The sequence below is a fragment of the Oncorhynchus clarkii genome, chromosome 17 (genome assembly GCF_045791955.1).
Source record: "Oncorhynchus clarkii lewisi isolate Uvic-CL-2024 chromosome 17, UVic_Ocla_1.0, whole genome shotgun sequence".
NCBI classification, from domain to species: Eukaryota; Metazoa; Chordata; class Actinopteri; order Salmoniformes; family Salmonidae; genus Oncorhynchus; species Oncorhynchus clarkii.
In genome coordinates, this window is record NC_092163.1 from 74741297 (window position 1) to 74757486 (window position 16190).

The 16190-nt window shown below is 43.5% G+C and overlaps 1 protein-coding gene across 1 annotated transcript in view; it reads left to right on the forward strand.

The window, feature by feature from the left end:
* The window catches only part of LOC139371421 (protein phosphatase 1 regulatory inhibitor subunit 16B-like), a 155856-nt gene that overhangs the window by 42805 nt on the left and 96861 nt on the right, over positions 1 to 16190 (forward strand). Inside the window, exon 2 of the mRNA XM_071111821.1 lies at positions 12796 to 13224. Within this exon, the coding sequence (XP_070967922.1) occupies positions 12960 to 13224 (265 nt within the window). The 5' untranslated portion in view covers positions 12796 to 12959. The remainder of the gene's footprint in view (positions 1 to 12795; positions 13225 to 16190) is intronic.

Here is a 16190-nt window from a genome sequence, read left to right on the forward strand (position 1 = left end):
TATTAAATCAAATTCAATTTTATTGGTCGCATACACATGGTTAGCAGATGTTAATGCGAGTGTAGCGAAATGCTTGTGCTTCTAGTTCCAACCATGCAGTAATATCTAACTTGTGGCTTGTAGGCTATTTGGCGCGTGTTATACTCTGACTACACCGCTCGCGAAAAATACATTTAGGAATCTATGTTATTCAATTATTTCACCCACACTGCCCGCGCGCCGGCAACGAGCTAAAATAGAAGTCATTCCTATTTCTGACGCAGATCACGCTGCAAGTCCTGCCTCTCCCATCTCCTCATTGGTTTATAGAAGCAGGTACCCACGTGCCATCTCCTCATTGGTTATACCCATGTGGGTGATTGAAATACGAAGTTTGTTGCCGGTCATCGTGGTAATACTATGAAAGTGTAGATGCCAATCACCATTTAAGTTCAATGCTGAATAAGCCTGGAAGGAGGAGAGATGACTTGAAACGATTCGGTTGTGTCACGTTCTGACCTTTATTTCCTTTGTTTTGTCTTTATTTAGTATGGTCAGGGCGTGAGTTGGGATGGGCAGTCTATGTTTGTTTTTCTATGATTTGGGGATTTCTATGTTTCGGCCTAGTATGGTTCTCAATCAGAGGCAGGCGTCATTAGTTGTCTCTGATTGAGAATCATACTTAGGTAGCCTGGGTTTCACTGTGTGTTTGTGGGTGATTGTTTCCGTGTCTGTGTTTTTCACCACACGGTACTGTTTTGGGTTTCGTTCATTCCACGTTTATTGTTTTTTGTATTCAGTTGTTCATGTGTAGTATTTCTTATTAAAAGAACCATGGACACTTACCATGCCGCATATTGGTCCTCCGATCATTTTCGCCTCTCTTCTTCGGAAGAAGAGGAGGAAATCCCTTACAGGTTGGCCGTTTGCCATACATGTTTAATGCTTTTTGCCCTGTCCCCAAATTAATGTCATTGGTTCAGAGTTTGTTCTGATATTTGAACCTGCGTGTCGTGATCACGTTTGGTGTAGGGGGACAAAACAAATTTATGCACGATGGCGCACGCGCACAGACGGTTTGTGTTCCATGTTAGGCCCTAAAGTTTAGGCTTATGCACTAATGCCAGATAGCATAAAAAGAATGAAAGAAAAACCTCAATGTAGCCGATAGATATAAATTGCACAATAATTATACATTTTAGGGTATTGTTTTCTCTTTATTTAACCCGACCACCACCCACCCGCCCTTCAACCACACAATATTTCATGACCCTAAACCTGCCCGCTGCACATATATAACTGCAGGGACTGCTGGTTATGAGCCAACCCGCATCACTACTGTACAGATAGAGCCCTACAGTATCTGTGCATGTGTTTGCTCCTGAGCCATATCCATCCACTGGGACTCTTTACTGTGAAAGGTTTAAATGTTGCACAGATTATTTGGCATCCGTGCATTTTATTTCCCAGTTTGGCATCGTGGTTGAATTACTATACTGTAAAAGAAACACCTTCTGTTCCGTTTCTCCCTCATCACTTAATAAGCACCCTATAAAGGTAGCAGCTGTGAATGTATGTAAATGTTGGGACTGTGTCAAAGACGTAACGCCACTAATTTACTTTAGGCTTTATCATTTCATGGTTATTGAAAGGTGACTGACAACCCAAAACAGAACCAGCCAGCACCATTACCACCCTGCATACCATTGCTTGCTTGCTTCTGAAGCTAATCAGGATTGGTTCTGGTCAGTCCCTGGATGGGAGACCAGATGCTACTGGAAGTGGTGTTGGAGGGCCCGTTAAACGGGTGTCCTGACTCTCTGAAGTCATTAAAGATCCCATGGCACTTATCGTAAGAGTAGGGGTGTTAACCCCAATGTCCTGGCTAAATTCCCAATCTGGCCCTCAAACCATCACGGTCACCTAATAATCCCTACTTTACAATTGGCTCATTCATCCCCCATCCACTCCCCTGTAACTATTCCCCAGGTCATTGCTGTAAATGAGAACGTGTTCTCAGTCAACTTACCTGGTAAAATAACAGATAAAATTGTATGTCTTCTACTTCAAAATGGTGGATAATTTGAGCTGATGCTGAAAACAGTTAATCCACATGTATAATTCATACTGTGTTCAGCATTGGCAGCACATTTGTATGTCTTCTACTTCAAAATGGTGGATAATTTGAGCTGATGCTGAAAACAGTTAATCCACATGTATAATTCATACTGTGTTCAGCATTGGCAGCACATTTGTATGTCTTCTACTTCAAAATGGTGGATAATTTGAGCTGATGCTGAAAACAGTTAATCCACATGTATAATTCATACTGTGTTCAGCATTGGCAGCACATTTGTATGTCTTCTACTTCAAAATGGTGGATAATTTGAGCTGATGCTGAAAACAGTTAATCCACATGTATAATTCATACTGTGTTCAGCATTGGCAGCACATTTGTATGTCTTCTACTTCAAAATGGTGGATAATTTGAGCTGATGCTGAAAACAGTTAATCCACATGTATAATTCATACTGTGTTCAGCATTGGCAGCACATTTGTATGTCTTCTACTTCAAAATGGTGGATAATTTGAGCTGATGCTGAAAACAGTTAATCCACATGTATAATCCATACTGTGTTCAGCATCACATTTGATTAGTTCAAAAGCAGCAACTGTCTAACTAGCTTTAAAACTGTAATATCCCGTGGAGAATGTTATGAGGCAGAATACAGTGTTTTCACCTAGGACACGGTTAGATCTACAGGGGCTTACAACCCCGCCCCCCCCCCCTTGGCATTTTCCCTGTTTTGTTGCCTTACAACCTGTAATTAAAATGTTTTTTTTTTTGTGGGGGGGGGGGGGCTTGTATCATTTGATTTACACAACATGCAACAATATTTTTGATTGTGAAACAAACAAGAAATAACACACACAAAAACAGAACTTGACCGTGATAACTATTCACCATCCCCAAAGTCAATGCTTTGTAGAGCCACCTTTTGCAGCACTTACAGCTGCAAGTCTCTGGGGGTATGTCTCTATAAGCTTGGCACATCTAGCCACTGAGATTTTTGCCCATTCTTCAAGGCAAAACTGCTCCAGCTCCTTCAAGTTGGATGGGTTCCGCTGGTGTACGGCAATCTTTAAGTCCTACCACAGATTCTCAATTGGATTGAGGTCTGAGCTTTGACTAGGCCATTCCAAGACATTTAAATGTTTTCCCTTAAACCACTTGAGTGTTTGTTTAGCAGTGTGCTTAGGGTCATTGTCCTGCTGGAAGGGGAACCTCCATCCCAGTCTCAAATCTCTGGAAGACTGAAACAGGTTTCCCTCAAGAATTTCCCTGTATTTAGCGCCATCCATCATTCCTTCAATTCTGACCAGTTTCTCAGTCCCTGCCGATGAGAAACATCCCCATGGCATGATGCTGCCACCACCATGCTTCACTGTGGGATGGTGCTCTCGGGGTGATGCGAGGTGTTGGGTTTGCGCCAGACATAACATTTTCCTTGATGGCCAAAAAGCTAAATTTTAGTCTCATCTGACCAGAGTACCTTCTTAGTCTCATCTGACCAGTCTCCCACATGCCTTTTGGTGAACACCAAACGTGTTTACTTATTTTTTTTCTTTAAGCAATGGCCTTTTTTTCTGGCCACTCTTCCGTAAAGCCCAGCTCTGTGGAGTGTACGGTTTAAAGTGGTCCTATGGACAGATACTCCAATCTCTGCTGTAGAGCTTTGCAGCTCCTTCAGGCTTATCTTTGGTCTCTTTGTTGCCTCGGACTAATGCCCTCCTTGCCTGGTCCGTGAGTTTTGGTGGGCGGCCCTCTCTTGGCAGGTTTGTTGTGGTGCCATATTATTTCCATTTTTTTATAATGGATTTAACGGTGCCCTGAGGGATGTTCTAAGTTTCAGATATTTTTTATAACCCAACCCTGAGCTGTACTTCTCCACAACTTTGTCCTTGACCTGTTTGGAGAGCTCCTTGGTCTTCATGGTGCCGCTTGCTTGGTGGTGCCCCTTGCTTAGTGGTGTTGCAGACTCTGGGGCCTTTCAGAACAGAATACTGAGATCATGTGACAGATCATGTGACACTTAGATTGCACACAGGGAATTTATTGAACTAATGATGTGACTGCTGACGGTAAGTGGTTGTACCAGATCTTATTTAGCAAAGGGGATGAATACATATAATCATTTGTTTTGAAACAAGTTATTTATTTCATTTCACCAATTTGGACTATTTTGCGTATGTCCATTACATTAAATCCAAATAAAAATCCATTTAAATTACAGGTTGTAAAGCAACAAAATAGGAAAAATGCCAAGGGGGATGAATACTTTTGCAAGGCACTGTACCCATAACTACTGTAGGACACAGTTAGACCTACCCATAACTACTGTAGGACACAGTTAGACCTACCCATAACTACTGTAGGACACAGTTAGACCTACCCATAACTACTGTAGGACACAGTTAGACCTACCCATAACTACTGTAGGACACAGTTAGACCTACCCATAACTACTGTAGGACACAGTTAGACCTACCCATAACTACTGTAGGACACAGTTAGACCTACCCATAACTACTGTAGGACACAGTTAGACCTACCCATAACTACTGTAGGACACAGTTAGACCCATAACTACTATAGGACACAGTTATACCCATAACTACTGTAGGACACAGTTATACCCATAACTACTATAGGACACAGTTAGACCTACCGATAACTACTGTAGGACACAGTTAGACCTACCCATAACTACTATAGGACACAGTTATACCCATAACTACTATAGGACACAGTTAGACCTACCCATAACTACTATAGGACACAGTTATACCCATAACTACTGTAGGACACAGTTATACCCATAACTACTATAGGACACAGTTAGACCTACCGATAACTACTGTAGGACACAGTTAGACCTACCCATAACTACTATAGGACACATTTATACCCATAACTACTATAGGACACAGTTAGACCTACCCATAACTACTGTAGGACACAGTTAGACCTACCCATAACTACTATAGGACACAGTTAGACCTACCCATAACTACTGTAGGACACAGTTATACCCATAACTACTATAAGACACAGTTAGACCTACCCATAACTACTGTAGGACACAGTTAGACCTACCCATAACTACTATAGGACACAGTTATACCCATAACTACTATAGGACACAGTTAGACCTACCCATAACTACTGTAGGACACAGTTAGACCTACCCATAACTACTATAGGACACAGTTATACCCATAACTACTATAGGACACAGTTAGACCTACCCATAACTACTGTAGGACACAGTTAGACCTACCCATAACTACTATAGGACACAGTTAGACCTACCCATAACTACTGTAGGACACAGTTAGACCTACCCATAACTACTGTAGGACACAGTAAGACCTACCCATAACTACTGTAGGACACAGTTAGACCTACCCATAACTACTGTAGGACACAGTTAGACCTACCCATAACTACTGTAGGACACAGTTAGACCTACCCATAACTACTGTAGGACACAGTTAGACCTACCCATAACTACTGTAGGACACCGTTAGACCCATAACTACTATAGGACACAGTTATACCCATAACTACTGTAGGACACAGTTATACCCATAACTACTATAGGACACAGTTAGACCTACCGATAACTACTGTAGGACACAGTTAGACCTACCCATAACTACTATAGGACACAGTTATACCCATAACTACTATAAGACACAGTTAGACCTACCCATAACTACTGTAGGACACAGTTAGACCTACCCATAACTACTATAGGACACAGTTATACCCATAACTACTATAGGACACAGTTAGACCTACCCATAACTACTGTAGGACACAGTTAGACCTACCCATAACTACTATAGGACACAGTTATACCCATAACTACTATAGGACACAGTTAGACCTACCCATAACTACTGTAGGACACAGTTATACCTACCCATAACTACTATAGGACACAGTTAGACCTACCCATAACTACTGTAGGACACAGTTAGACCTACCCATAACTACTGTAGGACACAGTAAGACCTACCCATAACTACTGTAGGACACAGTTAGACCTACCCATAACTACTGTAGGACACAGTTAGACCTACCCATAACTACTGTAGGACACAGTTAGACCTACCCATAACTACTATAGGACACAGTTAGACCTACCCATAACTACTGTAGGACACAGTAAGACCTACCCATAACTACTGTAGGACACAGTTAGACCTACCCATAACTACTATAGGACACAGTTAGACCTACCCATAACTACTGTAGGACACAGTTAGACCTACCCATAACTACTATAGGACACAGTTATACCCATAACTACTATAGAACACAGTTATACCCATAACTACTGTAGGACACAGTTAGCCCCATAACTACTATAGGACACAGTTATACCCATAACTACTGTAGGACACAGTTAGAACTACCCATAACTACTATAGGGCATAGTTAGACCTACCCATAACTACTATAGGACACAGTTATACCCATAACTACTGTAGGACACAGTTAGACCTACCCATAACTACTATAGGGCATAGTTAGACCTACCCATAACTACTGTAGGACACAGTTATACCCATAACTACTATAGGACACAGTTATACCCATAACTACTATTGGACACAGTTAGACCTACCCATAACTACTATAGGACACAGTTAGACCCATAACTACTGTAGGACACAGTTAGACCTACCCATAACTACTATAGGACACAGTTATACCCATAACTACTATAGGACACAGTTATACCCATAACTACTATAGGACACAGTTAGACCTACCCATAACTACTATAGGACACAGTTAGACCTACCCATAACTACTGTAGGACACAGTTAGACCTACCCATAACTACTATAGGACACAGTTAGACCTACCCATAACTACTGTAGGACACAGTTATACCCATAACTACTATAAGACACAGTTATACCTACTCATAACTGCTATTGGACACAGTTAGACCTACCCATAACTACTGTAGGACACAGTTATACCCATAACTATTATGGGACACAGTTATACCCATAACTACTATAGGACACAGTTATACCTACTCATAACTACTATAGAACACAGTTATACCTACCCATAACTACTATAGGACACAGTTATACCCATAACTACTATAGGACACAGTTATACCTACTCTTAACTACTATAGGACACAGTTATACCCATAACTACTGTAGGACACAGTTAGACCTACCCATAACTACTGTAGGACACAGTTAGACCTACCCATAACTACTATAGGACACAGTTATACCTACTCTTAACTGCTATTGGACACAGTTAGACCTACCCATAACTACTGTAGGACACAGTTATACCCATAACTATTATAGGACACAGTTATACCCATAACTACTATAGGACACAGTTATACCTACTCATAACTACTATAGAACACAGTTATACCTACCCATAACTACTATAGGACACAGTTATACCCATAACTACTATAGGACACAGTTATACCTACTCTTAACTACTATAGGACACAGTTAGACCTACCCATAACTACTATAGGACACAGTTAGACCTACCCATAACTACTTTCTCTCACTGATGAAGTTTGTCACCACTGGTCTTGCACACACAAGCTGACAGGGGAGAATAATTGTCTTCTAGCTGACTTCCTGTCCATGTTGTGAGAGAGCTAGGTTGCTGTCGTTGCTTTCAGCTGAGGAAATGTTCTGTGCAGTAGCAGGTTGAAAGGGGCCTGTATTTTCAGGTGGTTGGTTACAATGCTCAGCATTTCCTAGATGGAAACTCAGCGAAACCAACTGCCATTATCGATAGACCTGCCTTCTGGATACTGGGAAATATAGGCCTGTTAGATTACAGGATCCTATTTGGCCTATATGAGATGGAAGATGCTACTTGATTAATCCCTCAGAGGAGTAACCTTGCTCATACTGATGAGTTGATTGAGTTTCAGGAGGATCTCCAAGACCTTGGTATGATTTCACATCCAGATAGTTGACCTTTTAGAGGAGTTTGACGGCTGTGGTATTGTATCTGATGAAATAGTGTATCTGATGAAAATCTGATGAAGATCGTTTTTTTTTCTCAGTATATTTGACAGATGTCCACCTGATCGTGTGTTCAATAGTAAGAGTGAGACATACTGTGGATGAGTACAGGTCAGGATGTGGTTACCAGAGTAGATGAGCTGTGCTGACATCTGGCAGTCATCGTCTGGTTTCATGGTTTCAACAGGATACCAGTTAAGTGAACAGCAGCCATGGTTTCGCTCTCAAGGGGAAAGTTCCTAAATAAGAATAGGCCTTAAAATGAAATAACGATAAACCAATATCCCTAGCTTAGAATGAATTGAGAGACACAGCATGTTTCTGGTATGAGCCGACTGCTTTTTACACAAATCGTTGTCTTGGTTTGTTTTTGAGGGCTTTTAGCAGCGGGAAGTCTGAGGCTGGTTATTACCAAGTCAATTTATCACCGAGCTGGCTATTACAAAACCAAAGGACTTCTGTCACAGAGAAATAGGGAGATGCTGTATGCCTACTGCTAGCAAGTTGTCCATTGAAGTCATTTTGTTTGCATGATATCCACAAACCTTGAGGTATTGAATTTTTAAATAATATTTATTTTCAGGCTGTTTTAGTTGTGTTACTGTCGATACAGTAAGAAGGACTTGTTGATGTTGAACGTTTGAACAGCAGTAGGTGGTGATGATTAACATGGGTAACCGGGATCCCAGAACTGATCCGGGAAGACACTTCACATTTCCAGGAAAAATACAATGACCTAGGAAATTACAACAAAAAAAAATGTCCCAATGTGGCACTAATGCAATTCCACAAAATACACGACATGTGCAGCAGCAGATTAGCAAAAAATAAAATAGGACATTATCCAAACAGGTTGTCCCATGGAGGCCTTTAACCGAGCGTATTTATTTCACACAAAGTCACCATAAATACAAAGCACACGTATAATTGACACTGCCAGACTGCACACCCGACCCGAATGCAGTTAATAAACCCTACAGGAAAAACCTTTACAATAACGTGTTGCTCTTTGAGCTGCTATTGTGACTCTTCAGACAGTCACATGTCATAGGCATATGCACAATTCACTACATAGAAATGGTTTGTCAAGATCAGTGTGTGGAAGACTGGCCTGCACAGAGCCCTGACCTCAACCCAACCAACACCTTTAGAATGAATTGGAACGCCGCCTGCGAGACAGGCCTAATCGGCCAACATCAGTGCCCGACCTCAGAGTGGTGGCTGTTATAACAGCGAAGGGGGGACCAACTCCATTTTAATGGCCATGATTTTGGAATGAGATGTTCGACGAGCAGGTGTCCACATACTGTTTCCACTCTTCATCTCCCCGTTAGTCATTAGCTTTTTTATTTAGAGTTTAGATTGTATTAGGATCCCCATTAACCGACGGCAATGATACAATCTAGTCTTCCTGGTGTCCGACACATCTAGTCTTACTGGGGTCCGACACATCTAGTCTTACTGGGGTACGACACATCTTATCTTACTGGGGTACGACACATCTTATCTTACTGGGGTCCGACACATCTTATCTTACTGGGGCCCGACACATCTTATCTTACTGGGGTCCGACACATCTAGTCTTACTGGGGTCCGACACATCTTATCTTACTGGGGTCCGACACATCTAGTCTTACTGGGGTCCGACACATCTTATCTTACTGGGGTCCGACACATCTAGTCTTACTGGGGCCCGACACATCTTATCTTACTGGGGTCCGACACATCTTATCTTACTGGGGTCCGACACATCTTATCTTACTGGGGTCCGACACATCTTATCTTACTGGGGTCCGACACATCTTATCTTACTGGGGTCCGACATATCTTATCTTACTGGGGTACGACACATCTAGTCTTACTGGGGCCCGACACATCTTATCTTACTGGGGTACGACACATCTTATCTTACTGGGGTCCGACACATAACAAAAAGCCATTCCAGACAAAATACTTTACAATTTACATGTAATTTAAAGGGGCATAGAGTTGATCAGGCTGTTGATTGTGGCCTGTGGAATGTTGACCCACTCCGCTTCAATACCTGTGTGAAGATGCTGTATATTGGTTGGAACTGGAACACGCTGTCATACACGTCGATCCAGAGCATCCCAAACATGCTCTATGTGTGACATGTCTGGTGAGTATGCAGGCCATGGAAGAACTGGGCCATTTTCAACTTCCAGGAAATGTGTACAGATCCTTGCGACATGGGGCCGTGCATTATCAGGCTGAAACATGAGGTGATGGATGGCACGACAATGGGCCTCGTCACGGTATCTCTGGGCATTCAAATTTCCATAGATAAAATGGAATTGTGTTCGGTATCCATAGCTTATGCCTGCCCATACCATGACCCCACCGCCACCATGGGGCACTCTGTTCACAACGTCCACGGTTGTGAGGCTGGTTGGACATACTGCCAAATTCTCTAAAATGACATTGGAGGCGGCTTATGGTAGAGAAATTAACTTTCAATTCTCTGGCAACAGCTCTGGTGGACATTCCTGCAGTCAGCATGTCAATTGCACCCTCCCTCAAAACTTGAGACATCTGTAACATTGTGTTGTGTCACAAAACTGCACATTTTAGTGAGATCACAGGTGCATCTGTGTAATGATTATGCTGTTTAATGAGCTTCTTGATATGCCACACCTGTCAGGTGGATGGATTATGTTGGTTTTTAATGTTTTAAACACTTCCAATTTTTGGTGTATTTCCCGGGACTCTCTGGATAAATATGAATTATTTTCCGGTATTTAAACTTGGTAGATTTTCAGGAAAAATATTAGTTTGTACTAGGTAGCTTCTGTAATTGTTGTACACAATATGAACCAATGTGTAGTACTGCCTGTCTAGGGACTGGGAGAAGTGTGTACTGTCTAGTGAGTGTGTAGTACCGCCTGTCTAGGGACTGGGAGAAGTGTGTACTGTCTAGTGAGTGTGTAGTACCGCCTGTCCAGGGACTGGGACTGGGAGGAGTGTGTACTGTCTAGTGAGTGTGTAGTACCGCCTGTCTAGGGACTGGGAGAAGTGTGTACTGTCTAGTGAGTGTGTAGTATTGCCTGTCTAGGGACTGGGAGAAGTGTGTACTGTCTAGTGAGTATGTAGTACTGCCTGTCTAGGGATTGGGACTGGGAGAAGTGTGTACTGTCTAGTGAGTGTGTAGTACCGCCTGTCTAGGGACTGGGAGAAGTGTGTACTGTCTAGTGAGTGTGTAGTACCGCCTGTCTAGGGACTGGGAGAAGTGTGTACTGTCTAGTGAGTGTGTAGTACTGCCTGTCTAGGGATTGGGACTGGGAGGAGTGTGTACTGTCTAGTGAGTGTGTAGTACTGCCTATCTAAGGCCCAGGAGAAGTGTGTACTGTCTAGTGAGTGTGTAGTACTGCCTATCTAAGGACTGGGACTGGGAGATGTGTGTAGTGTCTAGTGAGTGTGTAGTACTGCCTGTCTAGGGATTGGGACTGGGAGAAGTGTGTACTGTCTAGTGAGTGTGTAGTACCGCCTGTCTAGGGACTGGGAGAAGTGTGTACTGTCTAGTGAGTGTGTAGTACTGCCTGTCTATGGACTGGGAGGAGTGTGTACTGTCTAGTGAGTGTGTAGTACTGCCTATCTAGGGACTGTGAGAAGTGTGTACTGTCTAGTGAGTGTGTAGTACTGCCTGTCTAGGGACTGGGAGAAGTGTGTACTGTCTAGTGAGTGTGTAGTACAGCCTGTCTAGGGCCTGGGAGAAGTGTGTACTGTCTAGTGAGTGTGTAGTACTGCCTGTCTATGGACTGGGAGGAGTGTGTACTGTCTAGTGAGTGTGTAGTACTGCCTGTCTAGGGACTGGGGGAAGTGTGTACTGTCTAGTGAGTGTGTAGTACTGCCTGTCTAAGGCCCGGGAGAAGTGTGTACTGTCTAGTGAGTGTGTAGTACTGCCTATCTAAGGACTGGGACTGGGAGGAGTGTGTACTGTCTAGTGAATGTGTACTCCACTGAGTGTGTACTGTCTAGTGAATGTGTACTCCACTGAGTGTGTAATGTCTAGTGAGTTTGTACTCCACTGAGTGTGTAATGTCTAGTGAATGTGTACTCCACTGAGTGTGTAATGTCTAGTGAGTGTGTACTCCACTGAGTGTGTAATGTCTAGTGAGTTTGTACTCCACCCAGTGTGTAATGTCTAGTGAGTTTGTACTCCACTGAGTGTGTACTGTCTAGTGAATGTGTACTCCACTGAGTGTGTAATGTCTAGTGAGTGTGTACTCCACTGAGTGTGTAATGTCTAGTGAGTTTGTACTCCACCCAGTGTGTAATGTCTAGTGAGTTTGTACTCCACTGAGTGTGTACTGTCTAGTGAGTGTGTACTCCACCCAGTGTGTAATGTCTAGTGAGTTTGTACTACAGTATTATGTAACAGATTAGTGTTGAGGGAAGGAGGCTGTAATCAAATGAAACAAGATAACAGATGGGCATTGAGCCTGCGGAAACAACAAGGAGTAGCTAATCCTTTGTGGAATACTAAGCTACCAGTACGACACCGTTGAAAGGGGTTTCTGAAGCCTATCTGTACCTTTCAACAGCTGTAATTTGATAGTAGTCTATGTGATGTTCTTCCACATTGTAATTTTTAGCCTTTATGGTTAATATTCTATGTTACCGAGGTCAAGAAAGCATTTTATTTTGTACTTATGTCAGCTCTCGCTCTCCCCCCTCCCCCCGTCTCCCCAGCAGGTGGTCTAGTCACAGCTGATGAGTGTGATGATGATGATGATGGGAGGAGGCTACTGCAGCCGAAGGTGCAGTCCCCCACGCCAGTGCTAGTACCCGTCTCCAGTCTCCAACCCCTGGTTCCTCTGCCAGCCCTGGTCCCACTTGGCACCACCTCTGGCCCCACCATGGCTAACCACCTGGAGCTTCTCAATGAGCTGCAGCAGCTGGACAAGGTGCCTAGTCTGGAGCGCCTGAGGGCTGCCCAGAAGCGCCGCACACAGCAGTTGAAGAGATGGGCCGTGTACGAGAAGGAGATGCAGAACAAGAAACGCAAGGCGGAAAAGAGAAGGATCGCTAATCATGCCACCGCCATGGAGGCTAAACGGCACGTATCGTTTGCTGCTAGTGTGGCGCTGCTAGAGGCCTCGGCACGGAACGATCCTGAAGAAGGTAAGAGGACAGGAGGAGAGAACACACACACACCCTATCTCCTCATCCTATCACATATGGTGGAGAATGCAGGCACACACACACACACACACACACACACACACCCTATCTCCTCATCCTATCACATATGGTGGAGAATGCAGGCACACACACACACACACACACACACACACACACACACACACACACACCCTATCTCCTCATTCTATCACATATGGTGGAGAATGCAGGCACACACACACACACACACACACACACAAAATTAACCATGTAAAAAAACAAACATTTTTCCTAAGGAGCATCAGAGCACCCCAATCAATACGAAGAAATCCAGGGTCAGAGAAACCACAAACCATTAGTTGGGTTGACTGTCAAAAGAGCTCATTCCACTCCAAATGAATCATCCCAAGGTCTATCATTAGGTTTTAAAGAGCCCCTGAACATGCTGATTGGCACGTGTTTTTCTGTTGCAAATGAGAAAAACAAGATATCAGTCTCGGAGGTGTTTCCTGACCGATTCAGTTTGGTTAATGATGATTGTCCCTCATGAGACACTGTAGGAAGCTTATTTCACTTCCTTAAAATCTCCAGAATGAATCTAAGATAAGTTGAGAAATTTGTCATTCATTTTTAAGTTTTGTACGAGGATGTTTTAGTTTTTGTGCAGTATTTCTTATGTAAACAGTCAGAGCTGCTGGGCAGGTCTGTCTCACTGTCTATGCTATTGGATAGAGAGCGATCACCGCAGCTGGTGGTGGGCAAATGGACATTGTCAAATAAAAATATAAATAAATCATTTACCCAGTGAGATGCACATATGTCCAAAACTCAGTGTGGGATGAGACTGACTTTATGACTAAAATGATCCGATTTACACTTTGTTTCTGACTCATATCGATACCACAGGCCGTTTTCAAAGGAATTTGTTGCTTTTTAAAGGCAGCCGCTCTTTAACAGAAGGAGTAGTCACAGGTGTTATGCTACAGATGAAGCCCAGTCAGTATGATGCTGCTACAATTATGCTGAACAAACGCAACATGCAACAATTTCATTGATTTTACTGAGTTTGTATTTGTATTTATTATGGATCCCCATTAGTTCCTGCAGCTACTCTTCCTGGGGTTTATTATGGATCCCTATTAGTTCCTGCCAAGGCAGCAGATACTCTTCCTGGGGTTTATTATGGATCCCCATTAGTTCCTGCAGCTACTCTTCCTGGGGTTTATTATGGATCCCCATTAGTTCCTGCCAAGGCAGCAGCTACTCTTCCTGGGGTTTATTATGGATCCCCATTAGTTCCTGCAGCTACTCTTCCTGGGGTTTATTATGGATCCCCATTAGTTCCTGCCAAGGCAGCAGCTACTCTTCCTGGGGTTTATTATGGATCCCCATTAGTTCCTGCCAAGGCAGCAGCTACTCTTCCTGGGGTTTATTATGGATCCCTATTAGTTCCTGCCAAGGCAGCAGTTACTCTTCCTGGGGTTTATTATGGATCACTATTAGTTCCTGCCAAGGCAGCAGCTACTCTTCCTGGGGTTTATTATGGATCCCCATTAGTTCCTGCAGCTACTCTTCCTGGGGTTTATTATGGATCCCTATTAGTTCCTGCCAAGGCAGCAGCTACTCTTCCTGGGGTTTATTATGGATCCCCATTAGTTCCTGCCAAGGCAGCAGCTACTCTTCCTGGGGTTTATTATGGATCACTATTAGTTCCTGCCAAGGCAGCAGCTACTCTTCCTGGGGTTTATTATGGATCCCCATTAGTTCCTGCAGCTACTCTTCCTGGGGTTTATTATGGATCCCTATTAGTTCCTGCCAAGGCAGCAGCTACTCTTCCTGGGGTTTATTATGGATCCCTATTAGTTCCTGCCAAGGCAGCAGCTACTCTTCCTTGGGTTTATTATGGATCCCCATTAGTTCCTGCCAAGGCAGCAGCTACTCTTCCTGGGGTTTATTATGGATCCCCATTAGTTCCTGCCAAGGCAGCAGCTACTCTTCCTGGGGTTTATTATGGATCCCCATTAGTTCCTGCCAAGGCAGCAGCTACTCTTCCTGGGGTTTATTATGGATCCCCATTAGTTCCTGCCAAGGCAGCAGCTACTCTTCCTGGGGTTTATTATGGATCCCCATTAGTTCCTGCCAAGGCAGCAGCTACTCTTCCTTGGGTCTATTAAGGAAATCAGTCAATTTAAATAAATTCATTAGGCCCTAATCTATGGATTTCACAATCTATGGGCAGGGGCGCAACAATGGGTGGGCCTGGGAGGAAATAGGCCCACCCACTGGGGTGCCAGGCCCAGCCAATCAGAATGAGTTTTTCCCCACAAAAGGGCTTTATTACAGACAGAAATACTCTGCAGTTTCATCAGCTGTCTGGGTGGCTGGTCTCAGACGATCCCTCAGGTGAAGAAGCTGGATGTGGAGGTCCTGGGCTGGCGTGGTTACACGTGGTCTGCGGGTTGTGAGGCCGGTTGGACGTACTGCCAAATTCTCTAAAATGACGCTGGAGGCTTATGGTAGTGAAATCCACATTAAATTCTCTGGCAATAGCTCTGGACATTCCTGCAGTCAGCATGCCAATTGCACGCTCCCTGAAAACTTGAGACATCTGTGTCATTGTATTGTGTGTCAAAACTGCACATTTTCGAGTGGCCTTTTATTGCCCCCAGCACAAGGTGCATCTGTGTAATGATAATGCTGTTTAATCAGCTTCTTGATATGCCACACATGTCAGGTGGACCGATCATCTTGGAAAAGGAGAAATGCTCTTTTTGGTACATATGGAACATTTCTGGGGTCTTTTATTTCAGTTCATGAAACATGGGACCAACACTATACAGGTTGTGTTTCTATTTTCTTCAGTACCGATGTAGCTAGAGGGTAATACTGCCCAGTTGTTCAGACTTCCAGCAACCTATTTCCTATGTAGTCCACTACTTTTGACTAGGGCCAATGGCACCCTATTT